The following is a 23,348-nucleotide window of genomic DNA, read 5'->3' as shown; positions in this document are numbered from 1 at the left end:
CTTCCGTAGAATGATCGTCATTAAGAGATCAAGAATGCTTGCAAACAAATCAGGCGTGTCGGTTCGGAGTTCAACCATCAGGATAGATGGCGCAAACTAATGAGATTTGGTATCGCTATGTATGTGCAGCAAGATCTGTTGGCATCGGAACAGAAAGTGCAACACATTCGTGACAGCAGAAACCATTTGACCCTTGGCATTCATTTTGCGGTCTTTCAGTTATAAATGAGGAGAAAATTGGCTGATGACGTGGTCTAATTCTTTTCCGCCTGATGAATTCTCAAATAAGTACTNTACTCGTCTTTACAGTTCCCAAATGACCACATGATATGGAAAAAGAGTACAATAAAGCGTCACTCTGGAGATAAGTTTTCCCATACAGATGCATAGGTGAAATTATAATTTAGGCTGGGAATCCACAACCAATAACACAAAACCTTTATCTTTTCGTCCTTTAAAAATCGTTGAACCTCAATAATCATCCGGTTATCGCGGTCCCGACATACCGTCTGAGTATTCCGGTTTTAAAAAGCGCTCATATGAGTGCAGGAATGACCCCCAAAATGGGTTTTGGAGATTATTGCAAACTCCATCCACGGATCGATAGGGCGCCAGTGGATCACATTTGGGTTTAGTGAGACGTGGACAAGAGCCCTCTGGAACTAAAACAAAAAAAATAATTACGGCCACATTTCACTCATCGTAATATTCATAAAATCACCTGGAACATTGTGCTCTTTGGCGAAAAGGTTTCTGCGACTGAGATCGGCAAATTCCGAGACTTGCGGATCTTGGAGGAAAAAGGCTCTCCTAATTTTCGCCGGTTGAGCTGGAAAAGATTTCAATATTCCCATGGAGCGGTCGAACCATTTCAAAGTGGGTTCAAAAGGTGGAAGCCACTGGTCATTCTGACGACCATGATGGTTGAAACTCAGGCTCGGGTTCAACTCGTCAAATATCTAATGGGGAGGAAGTTGATGAATTGAAATAGCTTTTGCTTTTATTGATCCTTACTGGAGGAAGAGCGGTTGCTTGCAAATCTGGAGAGGGATGAGGCTGGAACGTGTTCCTGTCAGGTTTTGGTAACAACGATAGATCCTCTTGATTCGATTGGAAGGGATCTGATTTACGGAACAGTTCAAGTTTCTTCAACAAAGCTGTGAAGAGTTTGTGATAAGGCACGACTTCAAAAGTCTCTTCGGAGTTGTCCACACCGACAACCCGCCCAGATCCGGGCGTGTCGATCACATCCAACGGAACCAGATGATCACTCCCCACTTGGATCATGGGAATGAGGAACAGAGTCCAGACACTCCAGATCCATGGAGTCATTTCCAATGTCGATTGAATTTGAAAATCCACCTCACATTGACATCCTGGAGTTTAACGCAATCATCTTGGTCTTAACTCATAGAGAGCCTTTGGTGTCCTCGAGGTTCTAGGGAAAATATACGATCTATGGAGCGATCAATTGGGAGCTTGAAGGAAATTCATTTGAAATCTGATCAAACTCCGCACGAGAATGAAATACTGTCCCTTCTATCTAGAAGGCCAATTTATGAACATTCTTTGTCGTCGATCCTCACTTCGTTTTTAAGGCTAATCTTGAACATGGAAGCAGGGTCCATGAGATATTTGAATCTGCTCAAAACCTCTAGACTTACATATACCATTGCACCGCAAAGATTTGGAGTACAACTACATACATACTCTTGCATTTTATTGACTGTTTCAAAGTTTTGAAACAGCCGAGGCACATGAGAATGGTATTAAATTGTAATCGTGACATGCTAAGAATGCAAAACTTAACATTTCGTTAAAAAAAGTACATTTTTTTCTCTGCTTGAGGTAACAATCGAAAAGGACAACAATCATGGCCCGGTCATCCAATATTAGTATTCGGGCAAAGGTTGAGTGCGAATATTTTTTTCTGCTGCCCTATTTCACTCGCATTTTTATTGTAATTTACTCTACTTTACCAGTATACGTTTGTCTTTGCTTCCTAATGATTTCATGAGTAATAAATGTATGCTTCTCATATTTAATCTTTATTCATGAGCTTTGTCCCAACCCAGGTTTTAGGGTCAATTCTAGTGACCGTGGGGGCTTAATGTGCGTTTTGAGAGCACCTTCAAGCCCTCGAGAATCCAGGGTAGTTCGAACCAAGAAGTCCACATCCCTTCTTTCTCGCACTCTTTCATTGTTCAATTTGCTACCTTCAAATATTCATAAGGAGTATGAATGTGTCGATCCAGTAGCAGGATCTAAGTCGGACTTGGGCAAGTTTTTGACTAAAATTCCCGACCAACCCTATATGGATCAAATTTTATATGAATGTAAAATCAAATAAGATTGATACCTTTTTCCGTCTTGAACAGCTGGGGATCCCATTCCCAATACCGGTAAGGAAGATAAAGAAGGAACGAAAGCTGAATTGTGTTGGAGAAATTAGGTGCCATTGTTCTTTCTTTCAGGCGTGATCAAAACTCCACTAATTATAAGCAATATATAAAAGAAAATATTTGAAATCACTCTGACTGAGTCTATCAACCTTATTATCATGGAAAATTATCCATCAGCCTTTCAAAATGTTGCCCTCTCTCTCTCACTTTATGGCCCCTAATTAAAAGCTGAATGTTACACGACATAGTAAAAAGTTTTCGATTGGATTTGTTTTAGGTTGGTAAATCATCAGATTCGATAAATTGCTTGATCAATCATGTATATCTGGCTTCATGCATGTATAGATCTATCAGCAATGTGATTTGGTGGATTGAAGAAATTGTAGGCAAGCTAGAAACTCAAACGGAGTCCAGAATAACCGGAATAGCAACAATCATGATTGTAAATAAAATGACGTCACCTGAATTTAAAGGAAAAAAAAAACATTGTAAAATTGTGTTTCCATCTCAAAATGCCAAATCCCGTCAATATAACATCAATTCAAGCTTGGCCTTTCAGACTTTAAATCCTTTAGCCAGACAAATGAAGTTGAAATGATGCTTTCGAACAACAATGTTCTGATGAAATCGTTCCCTGCGGATGGCTTCTTCTGGTAACAAAAGCATCCAATGTAGATGACATGGGGGTAAGTAAATCAGATGAATCCAGATTTCTTGGCAACACTCCAGAGAGACAAAGACAAGAAAAAAATGCATAGTTATGCATTGGGTGCTTGAGAGCTCTTGAGCAAAGAAGCAAGGCTGCTCCTCACTTGTCTCCCTCCCCATCTCTGTAGTAGGTATGTAGTGCTGAAAGCGAGTCGTCCATGCGTTGTCGAAGATGTGACTTTGCCCTCAACTTGTGTTGTTTTAGACGTTGCGAAACGCTACCGTGAACCCTCTCAAACATCCATCTCATGCGTTCATGAGTCAGAAGAGCAAAATGGTGCCTCCTTTATCCGTGAAAGAGCTTCTGGTGTTCCTCTCCAAATTCTCAGAATGGAGTCTGGAGCGTCGCCATGGAAAGTACAAGCTCGAATTCAAAGTGGGGACCAGGGACAAATATGGAACCAGATCTCGGACCTCCAAGCCCAAACACCGTCAAGTGGGCCGGTCAAGGGTGAGGATTGATGAAAAGATCCTTAACGCCTTGGTGAAGGAGAGTCAAGACAAGCCCCCAGCACATACTATATTTGTACCTCCGTGTTGTCCTGCCACGCCCACATTGGCAATTCCCAATCATATGATGCGACAGCGGCACAGCTCCTTTGGAACCGTTGATTCTTGCGATGGAGAGTCCTTACAGTGGGATGATTATGATGTGGAAAAGGAAAAGAACCTTAATCCGTTTCACATTGAGCGACAAGCCTCTTTGGATAATGTTTCCATTGCTGAATCAGACGTTTCGGACGTGTCTACCTTGGGATCCGCGAGCCCGAATAAGGAAGGCAGTCCGGATAATATGCGGGAAGGAAGACTGCTTCTGAGGGAAATGAAGGAATTGAGAAGAGAGATAAAAAAAATGGGGGATGCTTCGACAATCGCTATGCCCACTAAAAGAGAGCTTCTCTTGACAGGTGAGATTTCTAAGATATATTCAATTATAACTTGTTGTTATGTTGTTATTTTCTCATGCTTATTATGAAGTATAAAGCAGTGGCTTGATGCTGTATGCAAAATGTTGCCCAATCAGACTTGACTGTTTTGAAGTGGTGTGACAAATTTGTCTTTCAAGGATGTCCTATTACGTCGGAACTGATTACGGACAAAGAAAATAGTACGTACCTTGCTATCCCAAGTTGATAATTTAATTGTTCCATTTTTGTCTCTAACATACCTTCCAAAAAATGAGGGAAGAATGATTTTGCGATTGAAGATTAACACGGCTGAAGAAAACAGTTGGGTGTAGAATGTCTGATGTTCTTCCACTTTCCATCAGGCTAAAAACGTCGAAGGTCTAAACTTTAACAATAAATTATGCGCACGTTTGTGTTCATGAGCTGAAGTAAATAAAAAATATAATATCATTTCTTGATTTAAAGCCTGAGTTTTTTTCTTGATTAAAAAGTGGAATGGATTTACGAAATCCATTACAGTCATGTCTAATTTGAGCTCTTGAGAAAGAATTCAGACCTTGGTATTAGATAGTGTCCAGTGTACGTAGATACGAGTGTTTTTAAATCATTTATGTCTTTAAAAGTATTCATTCTCTTTGTCCTAAATGAGGAATAGGGCAAAATATTAACGTTAGACAAGAGGCATCGTGAAATAAGCACAACCCGCTGGATAAAAAGCTATAGAAAAGCATAAAGCCCCTCTTTGTTTTAATCTCTCGTCGATTTTGTATAACTTGTTGCTGTTCTCTCTTCGACGATTCTACATACGTTAGATGACCTAATGTTAGGTTTTAAACGAGACTTGGATTGTTTTTTATTAAGAAACCCAGACCATATATTTGTTCAAGGGTGCCCAACTCGACTCAACTCGAAAGCTTTGCATGGCCAAATATTTTATAAAATATGACATTACATGACTTACAAGGAATTCCAGTCCCTTGTATCGGTTAATATCCCGTAAATTAGCAAGGAAAAGCATGGGTAAAGTGTGCCGGTTCAGGACAAGCTCATAATTCATGTAATGAATGGAACAAGAATTTTTCGAAGGGTTGAGATGAGAAAGAACCGATACTGTTAAATTGCTGATACAGTATATTGTTCAAAAAGCATCCATGTTTAGATGGTTGTAAACACATTGTTCAACTTACTTACAGGCCCGACCAGTCAAGAGATTCAAGAGCTACTCAAAAACATGGACAAAGACGACTCCAAAATGTGGGACTCTGGATATCTAGAAGGCTCCATTCCAAGTCCCACCGAAAGTATTCCATCTTTGGAGGAACAGCACAGCGAAATACAAAGTCACAATCGTTTGGAAACAAACGAAAAACGTGACATTGACATTGTGACAAATCAAAGACAAACGAATCTAGTTGACCCACGTAATGAACAAGACAAAAGCTCTCAGGATGAGGGTAATTGTGACACCGGCAAAAAGATTGATGCCAGCCAGCATGACCGTGCTGAAAGCTGGACCCAGGACCACGACAATGACGAAGATGAAGATGAAGACGATGGCAATCAGGGACCGTTTCTAATAGGACAACTCAACCTCTTGACCGCTGACGAAAGTGACGGTGAAGAAGGGCACAGTGACGAACTCATTAGCAATGACGAATATGATCAGTCCAAAGTCGTTCAGGACATTGTGCATGAAAAGTATGCCAATATTAGAAAAGCGCTCCTGGAGTTTGCCCAACCCAAAACGGCCGTCATCCAGCATAACAAAGTGACGACAACGACAAGTTCGGCCGAGAAGTCATGCCAAGCGACGTCCTTGAAACAACAAAAGGAACAAAGACAAATTCCAAACGATGATCTCCCTCAGATTACTGAGGACAAAGTGACGAGTGAAGATCAAGGAGTGATAAAGAAGCTCTCCAAGAATCAAAAGAAGAAGCTCAAAAAGCGACAAAAAGCGCAGAGTGATGCTCAATCCCAATCCCACAAATCCTCTCGAGCGCCCAAGGCAATTCGACAAATCGAGCCAGTTCTAGTTCCACCTCAACGCGACCTGTCCTCGTTACTGAATTCAACCCCATTCTTGGGCTCTATTGAGTCCGACAATAGTGTGGATCAATTAATTGCTAATGTTTTGAGTAACTTGGAAGGAGGGGCTCTCAGTGAAAGCGATTTCGAGGCTCAGTTATTGAGGAAAATTGTTCTGAACACAAGCCGAGACACATCCTTTCATCGCCTTCGACAGCTCATTTACCGTGATCTGTTTGAATGGGAGGTGGGATTTTGTGAGAACGAACAGAGGTTCATCGAGGTCATGGGCAGAAAAATCGAGGCCAATCAGGCTTGCCTGGGAAAATACCTGCCTCAAGTTCAATCATGGATCGAAAAGAACTCCCAAGAAAGCAACAAATTAAATGGAACAATACTGGCCACGTGATCGAATATGGATAATGTCAGCTGCAAATGGAATAAGGTCTGCAGAAATATGCTCCCAACGGACAGTGTTGGATCTAGGCAGAAGTTCATGCAGAAGCTAATTTGGAACGAAAGCATGCAAAACATACAAATATTCCCCTAAATTAAGCAACCTTTTGAGAACCCTCTTGTAACAACAGAGATTGCATTATTAGTAATGGAAACAATGTGAGAGAAACAAGCTGGTTTGGTCGCACTTGAGACTACCAGAGTCCAAATTGAAAACAACATATATTTTTGCTCTCTAAACTTTTGGCAACATTTTTGTTTACAAGTCCGCCTTGGAAATCAAGGTTGTCGGCAATAAAAACACGGATTCCAATTTCTAATCCCAGGCTTTGAGGCATTGAAGTGGCATTATACCCAAACCGGTACCCTATGTTATAAGGACGGATTTTTCTTCAGCCAATAACAAAAAAAATTGTTCCAACGTCCACATTGGGAAGGAAATAATTACATATGAGAGCTTCAGTACTGACCATCTGATTGGGAACAACATGCTCAATGACAGACTAAAATTCACGAAAATATTATTCTTGACTCTCCTGTTTGCGCTTTATGGAGGATAGGGAATAAATGCAAGCGATGAAAGCGATAACGATAAATCTGAATGTATTTTTTTGGCTTGCTGGTGGGCAGAACAGAAAGTATTATCGCATTTCAATACATCTGCATGGCCTATTTGGGAAATTTCTTTTCTCGGTGAGACAAGTAGTTCTGAGGTCGAGTTCGCATGAGAGGTTCTGACGGGTCCACTTTGTCGGGATCATCATATTTGGTCGAGATGATCACGTCACGTATAGATTGCCGCTCCCGCCCTTTAGGTTTGGGTGCCACAAAGCGACTGATGCTCTCTCCTTGATAGCCCAAGCCAGACTTGTCTGTCTGACCTTCATTGCCAAGAGCATCCGTCAGGCCAATGTAAGTCGAGCCTAGACCTTGACCGTCTTTCCATCCCTGCTTTTCCATAATTCGCCTTCCGAAGCCTCGAGTGTGCTTCTCAAATTTCCCGATTTTCCCTCCCAAGTCGTCCTGACTTTCCACCTTCCCGCCTCTTTGCCTTTTTTGTCCTTTAAACGCACTCGGAAGGTCTCGGCCTTGACGGTAAAACGTTGACGTTCGCATGCCCACTGAATCACGCGCATCCTTATCTCCAGCTGTCTCATCATAGTAGATCTCCATGTCCACATCCCAATCGTCGGTGGTTTGCTCATCGAAATCCCCCTCTTGGGCCTTCCAATACTGCGCATCGGTGTAGAAAACCAACCCTGAGCTCCCTTTGTCCCACGTGACCTCCATCTCCTCCTCAAATAGTCTTTCTTTGGTGCCCGGCTGCTGGCTAATGTCTGTTGGGTCAATGCGGCGGGCAGCTACGTCGTTATGGAGCGCTTCATGCCGCTCCCACTCCTCGCAGGCATCATCATCATCATCTGAGCCTGACTCAGCAGCGCCCATGCGTTCAACCAAGGGACCAGTGCGCCCTTGAGTTTCAGCGTGCACTCGGTTGAAGTAGACAGGTGGCCGCCGCTGAGTAGGGCCGTAATCCATCGGGACAGACCCATAAATGCGACGTCGACGAGCGCGGGGGAATTCTAACTTGAGCTTGGCAATCAATCTGACCGGCAGGCGACACTCTTGAATAGCTTTTAGGAAGAATTGAGTGGGCGTGCCGACATTACCTTGTGGCATGAGAGGTGGAGGTTTCAGCTCAAGCATATTCTTAAGATCTGTCTCTTTGAGCTTACGGATCGAGTCCTCTTCGGATTTGGGCGTTTCTGTACTGTCAGCAAAGACCTTGACCCTCTGGATGAGGCATTTAGTGAGTAAATCCACTTCTTGTCGGTCAGCCCAATGAGCTTGATGGTAGCGGGCTAGGAACCCGATACTGTGGGAGGTTGGGATCTTAATGAGGCAGCAACGGGTGTCGGTGGACGAGGAGGGAGCGGTTCCAGTGGAGGGTGTAGAGGTTACGGAGGTTACGGAGGCCGTGGTTTTGATCTCGGGTCGATGGCGAAAGTGGAAGCACTCAAGCTTTTGCGATTCAATGAACTCAGAGAAAAAACCTCGAAGGTCGGAAGAGTGCCAATCAGCCGGGATGTTTCGAACGAGTAGATAATCCATTGCGTTGGGCATTACTGGCCATTAACACGTATCAATCAATATCTTGGTTGAGTTTAGCCTGGCTTTGTTGTTTTCTTCTTGACATGTCCCAGTTCAAGGATTTTCAGTGTTGCTACTTAAATTTTTCTGGATCAAAGTATGCCAAAGATCTGTCTAAATCTGGCACTTGGCCGAGCCAGGGATATGCGGTTTTCAACATAATGTTGTCTTTTGACAAGAGTAATCTTAGCTCCATGCTTTGGGTAACGTTAATTTGCCAGTCTTTCCTGGTTCAATGTGTTTTTAACTTCAATGTATGAAATTATTTTCCGAATTCGACAAGCCTGCTCACCTCAACGTTCGTAGAGTTGTCATGAGAAAATAAATTCATTGGTAATCGTGCATAATTGGATAGATAATCCATCTGAAATCACTTCAGTCGTCCATAGTCCTCCATCCAATTTATATTCCCAAGCATGCTAAAACAAGATATCCTTGCAACTATTTGGTAATCGTTCTGCCATGATCTGGTCAATTTGTTTCATGTGTCAAACAAGGACACAACACCTCCCAAACCAAATCAAAATATGTTTCCCTCATTGCCTACTGCAAAAACTATCCATAGATCACAAAATGGCTTTATAATCTCTGTGCCCAGGGAAACTTATCAAGCAAACATAACGGAATATTTCCTCATGACAGCCAGTCCTCGAGTGGCAACCGAGAGTGACCATCCGAAAGGGCCCTGGCATGGCCTCACTTTCAAGAACATACGGTGCAGTCTCTATATATTAGATAAGATCGATGTGATAACAATACAATAAAAATTCCAAGAAGCCCACAAAATCATCCCGTGTAAGGATGCTTATTATTCCAGACTTGGTATCATCAACAGACGTGATGTGTTACAAACTATTATCATCGACACCCTGGATCGTCCACGATTTTAGTTTCAGTCTCAATGTTATTGAAATTCAGGTGGACGGAGTGATTCATCTCATTGTACTTGTCGTGGCATATATTATAACCCACCTGTTCGGCCTCCATCCGGAAGCAATCCTTCATGCCTAATCATCCCTGAGCCGTTTGTCGATCTTGAATCTTCATCTTCATCATCATCATGAAGACCCGATTCACCACCCTGGACCTGATGGCCGAGTTGGACGAGCTCAAGGCCTTGATCGGCCTTCGTGTCCAACAGGTGTATGACATGGATCACAAATCCTATTTGCTCCGTCTTCACGGTCAACCCGACATGAAGCAAGTCATTCTCCTGGAATCTGGCTCCCGCATCCATACCACGGCCTTTGAATGGCCCAAGAGCGCGGCTCCTTCGGCCTTTGCCATGAAATTGCGCAAACATATCAACAACAAACGGCTCGAATCTATTCATCAATTGGGCGTGGATCGTGTCATAGACTTGCAATTCGGCATGCAGGAAGCAGCTTACCATGTGATCCTGGAGATGTACGACCGCGGCAATCTGGTCTTGACTGACTATCAATATCATATTCTAAATATTCTTCGCCCACGGGTGCAGGGTGAAGAGAAATTCTTAGTTCGGCAAACGTATCCTGTGGAACTTGCCCGGCAGGCCTTTGAGCCGCTTACGCTAGAGCGCTGGCAAGTAGCGCGAGCTAGCGCTAAACCCGCCGAGACGCTCAAGAGAGTGGCCAATCCTCTGTTTGAATTCGGTCCGGCGTTGCTGGAGCATTTGTTGCTGGGCGCTGGTCTAACGGGCACACTCAAAATGCGCGACTGGCGCCCAGAGGAACACGATCCAATTGTGCTGGGAGTTTTTGAGAGAGCTAATGCGTTTGTCGCCGATCAGCCTAAGCGCGGCTACATTGTGCAGAAGCGCGACCTTCGACCGCGTGCGGATGGTGGGGAAGAGGAATTCTTGACCTATGTGGATTTTCACCCTTATGCCTTCCGACAATTTGAAGACCAGCCTGTCATCAGCTTTGATTCGTTTGATAGAGCTGTGGATGAATTTTATAGCAAAATGGAGAGTCAGAAGATTGAAATGAAGGCGATAAATTTGGAAAAGCAGGCCATGAAGAAGCTGGAGAACGTTCAGAAAGACCATGATATGCGTTTAGAGAAGCTGGAACAAGAGCAGGTCTTTGATCGACGAAAGGCTGAACTAATTGAATTGAATGAGCCGTTGGTGGACAATGCCCTGATGGTGATCCGCTCAGCCTTGGCCAATCAAATTGATTGGCCGGAGATTCAAGAATTGGTCAAAGAAGCCACGGATAATGGTGATCCCGTTGCGTCCAAAATCAAAAGCCTTAAATTGGAAACGAACCACTTTTCCATGCTACTCACTGATCCCTTTGCCTATCTAGATGACAGTGATGACGATGACACGAAATCCGGAGAGGGCTCTTTAAACCCCAAGGAGCTCCTGATTGACATTGATATCGACTTAAGTGCTCAAGCCAACGCCCGCAAATATTACATCCAAAAGAAGTCTGCGGCTCACAAGCAGCAGAAAACCCTTCAATCCCATGAAGTGGCCATGAAGTCGGCCGAGCGCAAGACCAAGCAGACATTGAAAGAAGTGGCCGCCATCACAAACATCAATAAGGCTCGAAAAGTGTTCTGGTTTGAAAAATTCTTCTGGTTCATAAGCTCTGAAAATTATTTGGTGATCGCAGGTCGAGATATGCAACAGAACGAGTTAATCGTAAAACGCTACATGAGACCTGGGGACGTGTACGTTCATGCTGACCTCCATGGAGCGAGCAGTGTGGTGATCAAGAATCCAACTGGTCAACCTGTACCTCCTAAGACCTTAAACGAAGCCGGTCAGATGGCCTCATGTTATTCAGCTGCTTGGGAGAACAAAGTGGTGACCTCGGCTTGGTGGGTTGAGAGCTCACAGGTGTCTAAAACCGCTCCCTCAGGCGAATACTTGACTGCGGGTAGTTTCATGATCCGCGGCAAGAAAAACTTCCTTCCTCCTTCGTTTTTGGTTCTCGGGTTTGGATTCATGTTCAAATTGGAAGAAGATTCTATCGAAAGACATAAAGACGAGAGAAAGATTCGTGTTCAGGACGAGTTACTTCCTGCTTCAGCTGCTGAAGAAGTGACGGATGGTCTAGCCGAGGTTGAAATCAACGTCGAGGAAGGGAAATCAAGCGAGGAGGAAGACGGAGCAGAGGACAAGAAAGATGTCGAGATCAAGTTAGAGGATGTCAAAGAGGCGAACACGGAGACTGATGACGATGATGAAGTAAGCGCATTCCCGGATACAGCCATAGATATCAAGCTTTCACATGGAGGCGATATTGAAGTCAAGGCTCGAGGACCTGGCGAAAGTAAGGAAGAAGACGAGGTAGCCGAGAGTCAGCAAGTGATTTTTAGTGCCGCTCCCAGGCGCAAGCAGAAAAAGGTCAAAGCCAACCAAAAGTCCCAAGCCAAGCCTCAAGAAACGGATCAAGAGACCACTGAAGAATCTGGCAAAAATGGTCAGCCAAAGCGCGGGAAGAAAGGAAAAATGAAGAAGCTAAAAGAAAAATATAAGGATCAAGAAGACGAGGAAAGAGAGCTCAAGATGAAAATCCTACAGGGATCTCAGAGAGAGCGGAAAAAGGATAAGAAGAACAACGCCAGTAACAAAAAACCTGTTGGAGAAGACAAGAAGATCCCAGTCACCAAATCCCGGCCTCCCAAATCCAACGCCGATAATCAAGGTCAACCGGGAGAACCCGATGCCGACGAAGACCTTCCCAACGTGAATGCTGAATTGGATATGTTGGACTCGCTTACAGGTGGGATTCAAATTCCAGGCGTACAACTGTCCTTATTTAGAATGTGATCTGATAACTTTCTGTTTAGGAATACCCGTTGCTGAAGATGAGCTATTGTTTGCCGTTCCCGTGGTGGCCCCTTATAACACGATGGCCAATTACAAGTTCAAGGTCAAAATCACCCCAGGCACCGGCAAGCGAGGCAAAGCCACAAAAACGGCTCTGATGATGTTTCTTGGTGATCGAGGCACCAGCCAAAGGGATAAGGATCTCTTGAAGAGCGTCAAGGACCAGGACCTGGCGAGGAACCTTCCCGGAAAAGTCAAACTTTCCGCACCCCATTTGCAAAAGGTCAAGGCCAAAAAGAAGTAGCCTCGATGGTCAATCAAGTCCCTGACAAGAGGCTCGTGAATAACGATCGTGCATTGTGATGACATATGAAGGAGGCATACCGATAAGTTTCTGGTCTTCCTTAAAACGAGAATAATACCATCATTTATTATTTACTGACTTAACACCGCCGTTCAAACATCATCACATTCAAAATTTCGAATCGTTTGCGCGACGGTTCGTCCATCCACCTCCGTTGAAAAGGTCAATTTATAAGTTTGTCCAGCCTCAAGTCCATCAAAACTGAGGCTGTATTTCCGAGGGACATTGATGGGAGTCTTCTCTTGAAGATAATCATGAGATAACAACTCCAACTCCTCGCACCTCATCCAAGTTGATTCCTTGTAATACACAATGGACTTAATGGGCGCTTCCGTCTCCGGCGAAATTTCCACTGAATATTCTAAAGTGTACTTTTTCTTAAAGCAACTGAAAAAAGGAAAAAAAAAAAAACAATTTTCAAAGTGATCCACTTCCGCAACAAATTCGCTGGATCATCCTACTTGTGAAAGTATTCAGCAATATTCGCATCATCCCACGCGACCACCAGCGTTTGGGGCATTTTGTCGCGTTCCACTTTGTCTTTGTCCTCCACCTTTTCCTCCTCAACAACCATATGTTCGTGTGAGTTGCGCTTTTGCATCAACCGGATGTTCTCCGGTTCCCATAACATAGAGAATTGATGCTCGAACAACGAGAGAACGCGGAGAGCATCGGGCAAGCCTTGAGATTCAGCCAGAAGGTTCATGAGTAGACTGAAGTCTTCGGCTTTGGGCTTGAAATAGAGCTTCAAGCGAATGATCTAGCATGGGAAGGAAGTACACAGTCAGTGGTTGAAGTCAAATGGCTGCTTCTGTTCCAAACTCACTGGCTTTTGAATGTCCTTCAAGTGTTCAGTGTAGGAATCGGTTTGACGGTGGCAACCGTCCAGAAATTTGGAGAGAACACCTACGCGAGAAGAAATGATCCACACGAAATTGTACAGAGAGCATAGAAGGTAAATACCGATGAAGCAAAAGGCCAACACGTACACGTACATAAAGAACCTGAAACGGAAATAATTCAAGAGTGCAACTGCCCTCGGAGTCTGTCAGGCTTGGACAAGAGAGTTTCTTGAAAGTTTTCGTACTTTTGTGATGCGTTTCAGCATTGTTTTACCTCCTAATCGGGTGCATGGTAGGATCTGAAGTAACTCAAGAAATGACAATCACAATAGTCCTGACAAGTAATTGCTTTTCTCTGCAATTTGACTATATATCTCTATTGTTGTAGTATTGTTCTGTGATCTAGATATCTAAGCCCCCAAATAAATCCTTCGGGAAAAAGAAAAAGCTATCACTTACTGGCTATTTGGCACCAAACATTCAAAGAGATGCCCGTAGACCGTGCAATCGAAGAATCTCACTCCTAAGCCATTGATTCCATTGTAATAGCTGAACATGCCAATCAATCCCATGGATCCAATGATCTCCAATAAAGTCCGATACAAATACGAGGTGTAACATGCGTTGCTCGTCTTGAAGGCTTGGACAATCTCGTGGCAATCCTTGATGTTGTCCTTGCTAAGGTTGGCCACGTCCTCGGAAGCCAAGGATTCCTTGACCAATAAGTGGTAGAATTGATTCATTTTGTCCTCCACTTTGTATAACCTGAAAATATGTGCATCGCAATCCGGAATTCTAGATTGTGGCCTGGCTGGGTATTAGGTTTCCCTGAATTGAAATACTCACACAACAAAGGTCTTCTCAATGGCCGTTAACATAATCGGAACCATGAGAAGGGTGAAGGGGAGGTACAAAAGAAATGGCTCAATCATGGTTTCCGTGCAATATACTTTTGGATAAAACCGGGACAGCCCTTTAATCTGCGAGAAGAAGAGAAAAAATAAGATTTGGAGTGACTCTTTTGACTAGATCTTCCTCTTTACTACCTCTGTGGCATTATGCCAAAGTTTTGGATGTGGTGTGCACTCGATGGGAGTTTTGGAGAAGAACGTCATGGGAAGTGTTACCATCCCTGCAAACATATTATGGAAATCAGACCAATGGTGGGCGGGTCAATATTTGATTAAGTGGGGGTTATTTGACTTGCCTAAAATGACAAATGAATACATAATGTTGTCTTCCACCGTGTCCCACCATGGTCGAAAGCCTTGAGCTCCTTCAGAATGGCCCTTGATCTGTTTGCTCAATTCTCCTGCGATGGCAGCCATTTTAACAAGGATCTGTCTCTCTCCTGATCAATCGGTTTGTCTTTTCAAAAACAACTTCGCGACAAATTTTCTCTAGAGAGGAAGGAAAACAGAAACAGTGAGGTTATTTGCAATCTCAACTCCCAGTAAACATTCATTCACCGAATGCAATTTCTTACAAATCAAGCTATAAATAGTCGTGGTTGCAACTCAGTCCTTCATAATTTCACAGTGATTTGAAAAAAAAATGAATGAAACCAATCCACTTCATCTTAATTGTCACTAACAAAGTGTTATCATTCTAAATTCTAACCAAATCTGTATGACCCTTAAAACTAACTCCAATCGGAAAGCACGTTCGCCGTTAGATCTCGTAGCTATGTTTTCCAAATAACTGAAAATTCAAAAACTAGCAATGCCCTTCCAAAACCCTTTCGAGATACACAGAGCTTACATTTAATTTCCTTGAGCATCCCACATCATCGATTTATGATTATACCAACTCGAGATAAAAATCGCCCACTAAATAGCCTGTCATCTTCCAATCGAATAGCTCTCCTCCCACAACCATTCACTCACTTTCCAAGTATTCTTAGACTCAAGAAATCACCAGAGGCCTCTTGCGAACAAAGGCCGATTCTTATCAATTGAAAAGTAAGAGGAAATTCCCCGCCATTCACCATTGTCTTTGGAGATTTCAACTCCCAAAGTTTCGAGGGAAATACTGTACATAAGGCTTTTCCTTCTCATGTTCATGGCACTTTCGTGCACCTTAATGAACTTCTTGTTTTACACCCACCCGTGAAAATTAGTATTCGAAATCGGGGCTATTCACCATCTGAAAACGAGTACGTTTTGGCGTTGAATCCATCGAATGGTTTGGTGAATTAAAACGTGAATAATGTGCTTGTCAGGTCCCCTCTTTCAATGTGTTGTGCTCGAGGGAACATGTGAGGAAGCAATTTGTCGTTTATGAGGCATTATTTGCTCGAACAATCCATAACACCAACCTTCAAGTCTTGTCCAACTGCAATTGTTCGCTCTCTGTACTGTTCTGTTGCGTGTTTCAAACCTGGATTACCGGGTTAGAAGAATCAGTGATAAGACTCTTTCTTTCTTCCATGAGATTGAATCACTGTTTCTAAAATATCATGAGGTTTTATATGATTGTGAGTACTTACGAAACAGGTTCTTTCGTCGCTGGAATGAATGCAATTTGTTCGAGGCTTCACTTCAGTGCTTCTAACCCTTGACTACGTTATCTCCTCATGAATCAAGCCTCTCTAGCCCTAAAGGGACCCGGGTTTTCAGTTTCTCTCGGTACTAAAGACGACACGGTGGTAAACCATCGTGTTGCCAAGTTTATTCCAGGCGCACCAATCAACCAGGTTTACACGTTGTACCCACAAAAAAAGGTCCAGCCGACAGGAATTCACAGACCCAACTTTTTCTCGTCACTGGAGCCTAATCAATCGCCTGGCTTGATGCGAAGTCACAAGACGCACTGATAAAATGTGCATTATGATCTTATTCACTCGCATGCAAGAGAGATATTTTGCATTTAAGCAAATACGAGACCTTTTTGTAGATTTGATCGCAAAGGCTTACTTTTAGCAAAGTTTCACTTTGTGCCGAGGGGGTTGTAATCTTTGGACAAAATCCTTGTTCAAGCACAGTATTTCATCAGTTATCTCTCAGGGCCATGATCTTGTCGTTGTGCTCAATCTTCACTTCTAATTCTTTGGCTTCGTTCCTCCTCAAGTTCGACATTCACACTGACCATGCAATGAGTACCGGGTGTACGTACGTACGTACGTACGTACGTACGTACAGTAGTATCCATGGAGTGTACCTAGGGACGCTGGGAGACGGTAATCGCGTTTTTCCTTACTAGCTTCTGAGAAGCTCTGGTAGTAGTACCACACTACGATGGCTAGATCCTCCAAAGATCGAGAGATAGAGTTCTGTTGTTCAAGAGACACGTTAGGCCAAAGTTGCACAGATAAACAATGGATGATGCATTTAGAGGGGTGATATATGTGGGACAGGAGGACCTGTTTTCGGCAATGCAATAATGAATTATTGTAAAGGGTGGACCTCAGATAATTAGTGATATTTAGTAAAAAAAAATTCTGTGACCTAAGCTCTTAAGCTCTTTCCCAAAGTATTAGTGCTGACCATTCCCTAATACCAATAAAGTAGATACACAAATGACAACGTGATATAATGGAATACGAAAAGTGCACGTCCGGAACATTGTATTTAAAAAGTCTTATAGATTTGCATCCTGTAATCACGTCCTTCAGCTCTATCTCATACATACATTTTTTAAGTTGAAGTAAATCTTATAATATTCTAACTTGAGTCTTTTTGACATTGCTTGGTCTTTGTGCATACTCAATTCCTTTTAATTGGTTGAATTATGGCTTAGCTTGTATGAACAATATAGTCAGACAAAAATTCAAAGGACTGTAATCTAAAGGACTAAGATCTAATGATATCTGCATGGAACCCCAAAATCTGTTTTGTAAATGTCAACAGTCTCATGGAGGATCGACGTCTCTCTGAAAACAGACCTCTATTCATTTTCACAAGAGCCCTCTCTGCTAGGTGCGTATGGTTCGAGTAGAGATGATCATTTCTTCTTGGGAACCTCTTCTCATTTTAGTGTTTAGGAGATGGGATAACCCACGGCTCCCAGGAAGTGCAGAACAGCCACGACGAGTGTACTGCGTTCATGCATGGATTCACATAATACCTGAAAGAAGAGGAGGACTGGGGCATTTTGAGCGACAACTTAAGAGGCCAACCCACTTCTAACCCTCTGCTGGCCCACACCAGAACCCTCTCTCGCTGAAGTTGGATTCAAGAAAATTATGGGGAAGAAGAACTTTTTCATGGAAAATTGGTTGAGGGGGCACATGAACCCTGTGGTTCTCCCATGACAAGACAGACTGTTTTTGGAGGTGAGAATAGAACTCATGGTCAAGAGTTGTGTCCCCCGTCATTGTTACAGGATACGCAAACTAAATATGGTAGAATTTTATTTGAGACATCGCTATAGCTTGAGCTTGAACCACTGCCTACATCTAGGTTTGAGCTATCAATGATGGGCCCTTGTGCATACTGTAGACATCGTTTTCCAAAGCTATCACCAAAGTTTTTGAAAATGACTTGGAATGGCAACATGTGAAATATTTACAAAGTATGCAAACAAATATTTTCGATTCATGTAAGAAACTTACGACGTCACATACACTCAAACATGACACAGGTGAGTTGGATTTAGAAAATATAAACATTGACTTGACCGAAATGAGTCATAATTGAATGTATCTTCTAGAACGAAGATAATCGCATCCATAATCTCAAGATTACAAAGCATATGTATAAAGGTCATAAATCAAACCCATCGCCATTTGTGTTGGTGAGACGAACACGAAGATGAAGACGTTCACTTTGGTTTTAGTTTCTGCTTTGATTTATTCAGGCCTCCTCACGGTTCATCTGGCCCATGGAGATTTGGTACAAGCCATTGTTACACGGACCAACTCTTGCATCAACTGTGGCATGACCGCCGGAGAACTCAGCGTTAAGGTAGGCAAATGAATTCGTACTCTATAAGCTAAAATTGACATCCCAACAGGGGAGATTTTTTGGGTTTCGGGTATCAAATGCCTTCGAGGGTGAATGTAGCTCATGGCGACATGAGTGCTGAAACAGGTTATCCAATATTTTCTCTGTATTAAACTCCAGGTTTGTGGCAATTTGGGTTGCTGCTTCTCGCCCGAATTGGACAACGACAATATCAATTTCTTACCGGGATCTACCGACTCTTTCCGCGGACCTACAATTTTGGGAGAATGTGATGAGTACCAGGTAAAGAAAAAGCTTTTACAGTCAGCTTATCTAGTAGATTTGCTTTGCTGGTTTATTAGTAAAAAAACTGCGCGGGCTCAACAATCAATTGAGCCCTATGTTTTTCCACTATACCTGACCATCATTTGCCTTAGTATACGGTAGGTACCTAAAAGAAACACAGACTTATTCAGTGCGTCAAGTAGTACAGCCAGTTGCTCTGTGGGTCATTTTCTGATCAATTTCAGGAGAGCAGAAGTCAGCAGGTTGCACGTTATGGGATTACGAAAACTTGCTCTATTTTCTTGTTGCTTTGCAATATTTTGTTTTCCATATAAATTTGATTTTATTCGTTTTTGACTGTAAACATCTTAAGTTCTTTGCACGTAGCTGCAATGAAGTTTTTTGGGACGAAATACAGCAGACTATAAACAACAAAAAACTCTCCTATAGTTTCGAAAAAACATTTGCATAAATAGGGAACTTGAAAATACCCCATATGAGTGTTAAATATTTTTATATTTGTTAATGAGTGAAATGGTGTCAGTCCATAAAAAATGCAATGTTAGATGAACAATTCCTTCCAAGGATTAATGACTTGAAACTGTGATTCAATCCCATAACAAAGAGCTATTAAACCCTAAAAGTTCAAGTGACATCTACAAAATTAGTCATGACGTCATCTTTTATTATGGCTTCCTGAGAATCGGCTAAATCGAGACAAAGTTACTTTGGAAAGAACAATGCGGGATTGCTCAACAATATGTTGACAACTAGAGATCAGATTTGAAAGTGATTTGCACGTTGAGCAGAAATCAACGAGGGTTGAAATGAGTAAAAGGTTTTCCTCAGTAGGGATGGTCTGAACAATCCAAAAAAGAAAACCGGTTACGTAAACCCCTCTCGAATTGCTACTTTACTTGCAAATCAATTTCAAGTCCGATCTCTATTAATGACATACCATGAACTAGAAGTAAATATCAGCCTATTGTGTTACTATGAACCATTAGTAGTGACTAGTGCTGATAAGTAAAGCCAAAAAAAGCAAACAAAGCATGTAAATTTAAAACACGAAATAACCTACGCTTCTGCCACCACAAAATTCAACTGATTGACAAGCACAAAAATTATAAGAGAACTCAAAAAATATTTTTTAACTCATCCGGAATTATCATTGGAACCCAAATCAAAGATGGTGATGTGAACACAGATTGTTCCAAACTTGGCCTTGTTTGACAAAAGACAAAAACTTAACCAGCCATATTCAGCAGAGCCTTCAAATTTCAATCGTGCTCAAATTGACATTCTTAATAGGCAATTATACCTGCCATTACTTTAGGACATAAATTTGCAGGCCATTGAAACGTCATATCTTTTCTTAGAAGTCACTGACTCATTTTCAAGCCAATGAGGTCAATAAGAATAACATAAGGGAAGCCATTCTTTTCCAAGTATTTGAATAAGATATTCTGACGATAAGAAACTTAAAATCAGCAACCAAAACTTAAAAAATTAGTTTTGTCGCTACAAGATAAATATTTTAGTAAGAAATAATGCTACTGTCAATGAATAATAATGTTTGAATAACATGTGAAATTTAATCCCTTTACAAGGAATTCTGAATACCATAAGTACAAAACAGTAACATATTCAAACTGGGTGTGAAATAATCATAATCATTCGTAAATCACGTAAATGACAGATGTAACTTAAGAACGTTGAATTCGCTTTTTACAACTCAACTGATGAGACATTAATTGTGGTAGGTTGTACCCCAAACAGCTCAACGATTAGAGAAACAATGAAAAATATTTTCTTAGGAGTTACCTCATATGTTGAGTGGCCTGTGCATTTGGTTGGTCAAAATGCACACCATTTTTTCCTGTAGCGTGTGGATCGAATAGTTGCCAGCCCTTGGTTTAAACTAATCACATGATGTTTAAAGTCCACCTATTGCAAACGAGGTCAAAGCCTCCATCGCCTAGAGCCGATATAATCTTCAAAGAAAAGCACAGGAGTGGATTTGAAAAGACGTGCACTTTAGTGGGGGAGATGTTTGTCCCCTAGTTTTTCATTTTCAACCGTAGGTTTACAGTCCATTAGTCTTTGGCTTTGATACCGGTTGTTTCAAATGTTCCGAGCTATGACTTGATCCAAATGCGCCTAATCCAAATGTCGTTCTTCAATCAATCTCAAAATCCCGATGTTTTGTTGTGTATCCAATGAACTTACTCTGTAGACTATAGTGTCTGTGACACTCAATTCTGGGATTCGATTCGGATTATGATAATTCACTTGGGATTCGAATGGCAGAGCATGTCGTATCCAATGCAATATTATATTCTCTACGAATATCATAATGTTCACAATTTTCATCATGGTGGCAATGACATAAAGCATTTTTTACGTAAAGCCCTTTCGAATTGCTACTTTACTTGCAAATCAATTTCAAGTCCGATCTCTATTGATGACATACCATGAACTAGAAGTAAATATCAGCCTATTGTGTTACTATGTACTAGTGCTGATAAGTAAAGCCAAAAAAAGCAAACAAAGCATGTAAATTTAAAACACGAAAACACGGCTTACGTAATCATTGGAAATTTTCAAAATCTCAGAACAATACTGTAGTCATTTTATATTTGTAAAAACGAGCATTATTATTAATGTTGTTGTTGTTTATTGAATAAAGGGATATCGTAGAGAGCAGACGAGTAGTTATTTAATGCATTTGGTCTAGCCTCATCGAATTGGCCACAATATCTTTCAGATTGGAGACCGTAATGGGGGTCCCATTCGAGTGACTTTGATTCATTCCGGTACAGATGGGCTTCAATTGGATAGTGTGGATATTGAGACCGACGAGAGAGTTGTAACCTGTTTGGTGAATGGACAAGAGCTTGACGGTGACGACTGGTCTCAATTCTATTGTGATTAATAAACGTCACCAAATACACCACTTACATTCGATTATCTGTGAAATTTAATATACAAAACACCATGACGTTAAAAGTTTTCATTTGTTTGCTCTCCTTCAAGTGACAGGTGTTGTTATCAAAATCAAAGAATGCAGTCTCGAGATTCAAGGAAAATATTGACTTGGGTCATTGTGTAATGAGATGACTCGAGTGAAATGATAACTAGTGAGAATTGCTACCTCGAAATCCGCAAAATTGCAACCACTTTGAAAGAGTGAAATAACGTTAAGGAACAGATTGATGTGTAATCTTATAATGCACTCACGTAATTTTGGCCTTACTCTGCAAATGGTAGTACTAAATTGGCATTCCGTGAAGCTAGTTTATATCTTTAATGTGTTCATAAACCAAAGAAGTTTAGGCTATTTGCAAAAAGTTTGTTTTCTAAAGAGGTGGTTTTCCTTTGGCATCATAGCTTCGAATTGGCTCATAGAAAAATTATATTATTCGAAAGTACGTATTTTGAAGTAGAATGCCATTCCCCAAATGAGGATAGTAGCTTTTTAATGAGTTCAACTACGTCAAGATGCTTCCGAAAAAATTTCTTAAAACGGTGTATCATCAAAAAATGTATTCATTGATTGATTTGATAATAGTACTGCATTTACCGTGGGATAAAAATTGGCTCTATTTTAATTCACTTTTTGCTTTATCTTATTTCTTAGAAAACTTTAATTTTTAAAAGCATGCGTGGTGGAAGTTTGGACCAAATTTATATAGCACTTGAGAACAAATTAGCAAATGGTCATTCCTGAGTTACATGGGAATTGATGGTCCTACTTTCATGTGTTTGAGCTTCAAAATGCCCCAGCTGCATGCAAACTGAAATTCCCAGACAATTGATATAAACTTTCCACATCACAACAGGAAATGAATCTCCTTCTTTTTTCCTTGCCTTTTGTCAAAATAGCGTAATATGATTTGTGCTACCCCCTAAAACCCTATAATTTTGGATGTATTGTGTAAAAACATTAGAAGAACTCTCATTTACTCGTTATATCAAAATCTGAAAACAACACAGCCAACAGCTAGTTTTAGTGATTTGGGTTTTAGGATTATGAGTAAAGGTGCATTTTTGCACGATTTTTACAAGACATTCATTGATTGTTTATCTTGGTAAAACTTTAATATGCAGAAATAAAGTCAAAGTTGTTCCTTGTGGTTTTGCAAACTAGAAAAATGCCACGATTTCTCTAAAACCTGATGAGGCTTATTTTATTCACCGTACTAGGATTTCTATGTGACTCTAAGATCATGCGCTTACAGGGTCTTGCAGGTTAATCCGGACGAAGCGAAACATTGACTAACTAACGTAAAATAAGACTTATGCAATACATAACACAGGATATGACGTTCTATTTCTCATGTTCCCCCTGTTTGGATCAGATTTCATTCATTATGCCCTCCTGATGCTGCTACAAGGGCTTCTGCCCTGGATCTGAGGCACTTACAGGCCTTAGCTACTTCCTCAACTGAAAGCCTGGCCATGGTAGCCATGATTGAGACCTTGAGAATTGTGACGCTATTGTGCGATCTTCTACAAGCCAACTTCTCCACATTGCCCACAAGTAATAATCACT

General features: G+C 41.6%; 6 protein-coding genes across 11 annotated transcripts in view; 3 read left to right on the top strand and 3 right to left on the bottom strand.

Moving 5' to 3' along the window:
- The window catches only part of LOC131886461 (uncharacterized), a 10,172-nt gene extending 8,726 nt beyond the window's left edge, over positions 1-1,446 (bottom strand). The window contains exons 1-3 of the mRNA XM_059234817.1: positions 1,015-1,446; positions 722-959; positions 507-662 (exon numbers count right to left, since the gene is read on the bottom strand). Of these exons, the coding sequence (XP_059090800.1) occupies positions 507-662; positions 722-959; positions 1,015-1,332 (712 nt within the window). The 5' untranslated portion in view covers positions 1,333-1,446. The remainder of the gene's footprint in view (positions 1-506; positions 663-721; positions 960-1,014) is intronic.
- Positions 1,447-3,212: 1,766 nt separating this feature from the next.
- Positions 3,213-6,822, top strand: LOC131886467 (uncharacterized). 2 transcript variants are annotated; one of them, XM_059234824.1, is made up of 3 exons: positions 3,213-4,018; positions 4,177-4,218; positions 5,212-6,822. In XM_059234824.1, exons 1-3 carry the CDS (start codon positions 3,367-3,369, stop codon positions 6,453-6,455), a joined length of 1,938 nt encoding a protein of 645 aa, XP_059090807.1. In that variant the 5' UTR covers positions 3,213-3,366; the 3' UTR covers positions 6,456-6,822. The 2 variants fall into 2 exon arrangements, with proteins under 2 accessions (XP_059090807.1, XP_059090808.1); XM_059234825.1 differs by lacking the exon at positions 4,177-4,218 and having other exon boundaries at positions 3,216-4,018.
- Positions 6,823-7,088: 266 nt separating this feature from the next.
- On the bottom strand, positions 7,089-8,725 carry LOC131886470 (G patch domain-containing protein 3-like). The gene has a single exon (XM_059234829.1). It carries the CDS (start codon positions 8,624-8,626, stop codon positions 7,172-7,174), a length of 1,455 nt encoding a protein of 484 aa, XP_059090812.1. The 5' UTR covers positions 8,627-8,725; the 3' UTR covers positions 7,089-7,171.
- A 979-nt stretch (positions 8,726-9,704) lies between these two features.
- On the top strand, positions 9,705-12,861 carry LOC131886097 (ribosome quality control complex subunit NEMF-like; the record flags this gene model as incomplete). The annotated part of the gene is given in 2 exon segments (XM_059234333.1): positions 9,705-12,372; positions 12,440-12,861. Coding segments are annotated over 2 exon segments (2,943 nt in total). The 3' UTR covers positions 12,724-12,861.
- On the bottom strand, positions 12,807-16,728 carry LOC131886098 (uncharacterized). Of its 5 annotated transcripts, none has more exons than XM_059234334.1 (8): positions 16,541-16,728; positions 14,833-15,025; positions 14,672-14,757; positions 14,472-14,605; positions 14,085-14,390; positions 13,610-13,787; positions 13,245-13,543; positions 12,807-13,170 (listed from the first exon to the last, which is right to left on the bottom strand). In XM_059234334.1, the coding sequence occupies exons 2-8, from the start codon at positions 14,951-14,953 to the stop codon at positions 12,876-12,878; spliced, it is 1,419 nt and encodes a 472-aa protein (XP_059090317.1). In that variant the 5' UTR covers positions 14,954-15,025; positions 16,541-16,728; the 3' UTR covers positions 12,807-12,875. The 5 variants fall into 5 exon arrangements, with proteins under 5 accessions (XP_059090317.1, XP_059090318.1, XP_059090319.1 ...); XM_059234335.1 differs by lacking the exon at positions 16,541-16,728 and adding an exon at positions 16,114-16,463; XM_059234336.1 differs by lacking the exon at positions 16,541-16,728 and adding an exon at positions 15,943-16,081.
- A 1,597-nt stretch (positions 16,729-18,325) lies between these two features.
- On the top strand, positions 18,326-21,794 carry LOC131886100 (uncharacterized). The gene is made up of 3 exons (XM_059234340.1): positions 18,326-18,529; positions 18,689-18,811; positions 21,561-21,794. Exons 1-3 carry the CDS (start codon positions 18,377-18,379, stop codon positions 21,726-21,728), a joined length of 444 nt encoding a protein of 147 aa, XP_059090323.1. The 5' UTR covers positions 18,326-18,376; the 3' UTR covers positions 21,729-21,794.
- Positions 21,795-23,348: the final 1,554 nt, after the last annotated feature.

This window comes from Tigriopus californicus, chromosome 9 (genome assembly GCF_007210705.1).
Source record: "Tigriopus californicus strain San Diego chromosome 9, Tcal_SD_v2.1, whole genome shotgun sequence".
NCBI classification, from domain to species: Eukaryota; Metazoa; Arthropoda; class Copepoda; order Harpacticoida; family Harpacticidae; genus Tigriopus; species Tigriopus californicus.
The sequence above is the reverse complement of the archived record's forward strand: the minus strand, read 5'-3'. Positions and strand labels throughout refer to the sequence as shown.